The sequence below is a fragment of the Lepus europaeus genome, chromosome X, assembly GCF_033115175.1.
Source record: "Lepus europaeus isolate LE1 chromosome X, mLepTim1.pri, whole genome shotgun sequence".
Taxonomy (NCBI): Eukaryota; Metazoa; Chordata; class Mammalia; order Lagomorpha; family Leporidae; genus Lepus; species Lepus europaeus.
This window is the reverse complement of record NC_084850.1, coordinates 20,251,092-20,252,122: the sequence shown is the minus strand read 5'-3', so window position 1 is coordinate 20,252,122 and position 1,031 is coordinate 20,251,092. Positions and strand designations below refer to the sequence as shown.

At 41.3% G+C, this 1,031-nt stretch overlaps 1 protein-coding gene across 1 annotated transcript; it reads left to right on the top strand.

The window, feature by feature from the left end:
- Positions 1-548: 548 nt before the first annotated feature.
- LOC133753205 (ubiquitin-conjugating enzyme E2 variant 1-like) lies at positions 549-1,031 on the top strand. Its single transcript, XM_062183640.1, has one exon. The coding sequence runs from the start codon at positions 557-559 to the stop codon at positions 998-1,000; it is 444 nt and encodes a 147-aa protein (XP_062039624.1). The 5' UTR covers positions 549-556; the 3' UTR covers positions 1,001-1,031.

Below are 1,031 nucleotides of genomic sequence, written 5' to 3'. Positions count from 1 at the left end.
TGAAATAAAAATCATTTCTTAACTGTATCTATTGTATATGTGAATACAATATGTAGCTCTGTGTGTGTTTGATATGTATGTGTACACACATGCATAAATAACTAGAAAACCCATACACTCACAAGTAGAAAATGCCTAGAATGTATATACCAAATGTTAGCAGTAATTGCTTCTGGTGAGTAAGACATTCACTTTATATACATATTTATTGTAGCATATTGTTACAATGAGCAATTAAAGTATTCTTTCTGTAAATATACTTTTGTAAATATATTTTAACATAAGGTATATATTTAGAGTATGTATTAAGTATATTTATTTATACATTATGTATTTCATCTTAAAGTTGTGTTTTATGAAAGTTGGCAGTTTTAGAGCAAGAGTATGAAAACTATTGCAGCTGGGCTTTAGTTTAATCTGGGGAGAGCCAAGAAGCAAGGAAAAAGAGAGATGGCAGAGACATTATTGAAAATGAAATGCGTAGAACTTGCCAACTAATTATATGTAAGTGGAGAGATAAGGGTGTGTTAAAAATAGCTCATTCAAGCGACGCAAGATGGCAGCCACCACGGGCTCGGGAGTAAAAGTCTCTCGCAATTTCCGACTGTTGGAAGAACTCGAAGAAGGCCAGAAGGGAGTAGGAGATGGCACAGTTAGCTGGGGTCTAGAAGATGACGAAGACATGACGCTTACGAGATGGACAGGGATGATAATTGGGCCTCCAAGAACAATTTACGAAAACAGAATATACAGCCTTAAAATAGAGTGTGGACCCAAATACCCAGAAGCGCCCCCCTTTGTACGATTCGTAACAAAAATTAATATGAACGGAGTTAATAGTTCTAACGGAGTGGTGGACCCGAGAGCCATCTCCGTGCTAGCGAAGTGGCAGAACTCGTACAGCATCCGAGCAGTGCTGCAGGAGCTGCGGCGCCTGCTGATGGCCAAGGAGAACATGAAGCTGCCTCAGCCGCCAGAGGGCCAGTGCTACAGCAACTGAGCGGCGGCCCGGCCCGGCCCCCGGCCCCCGG

What these genes read in the sequence shown, in the direction of transcription:
- LOC133753205 (XM_062183640.1), top strand. Translation starts at nt 557, where the DNA reads ATGGCAGCCACCACGGGCTCGGGAGTAAAAGTCTCTCGCAATTTCCGA.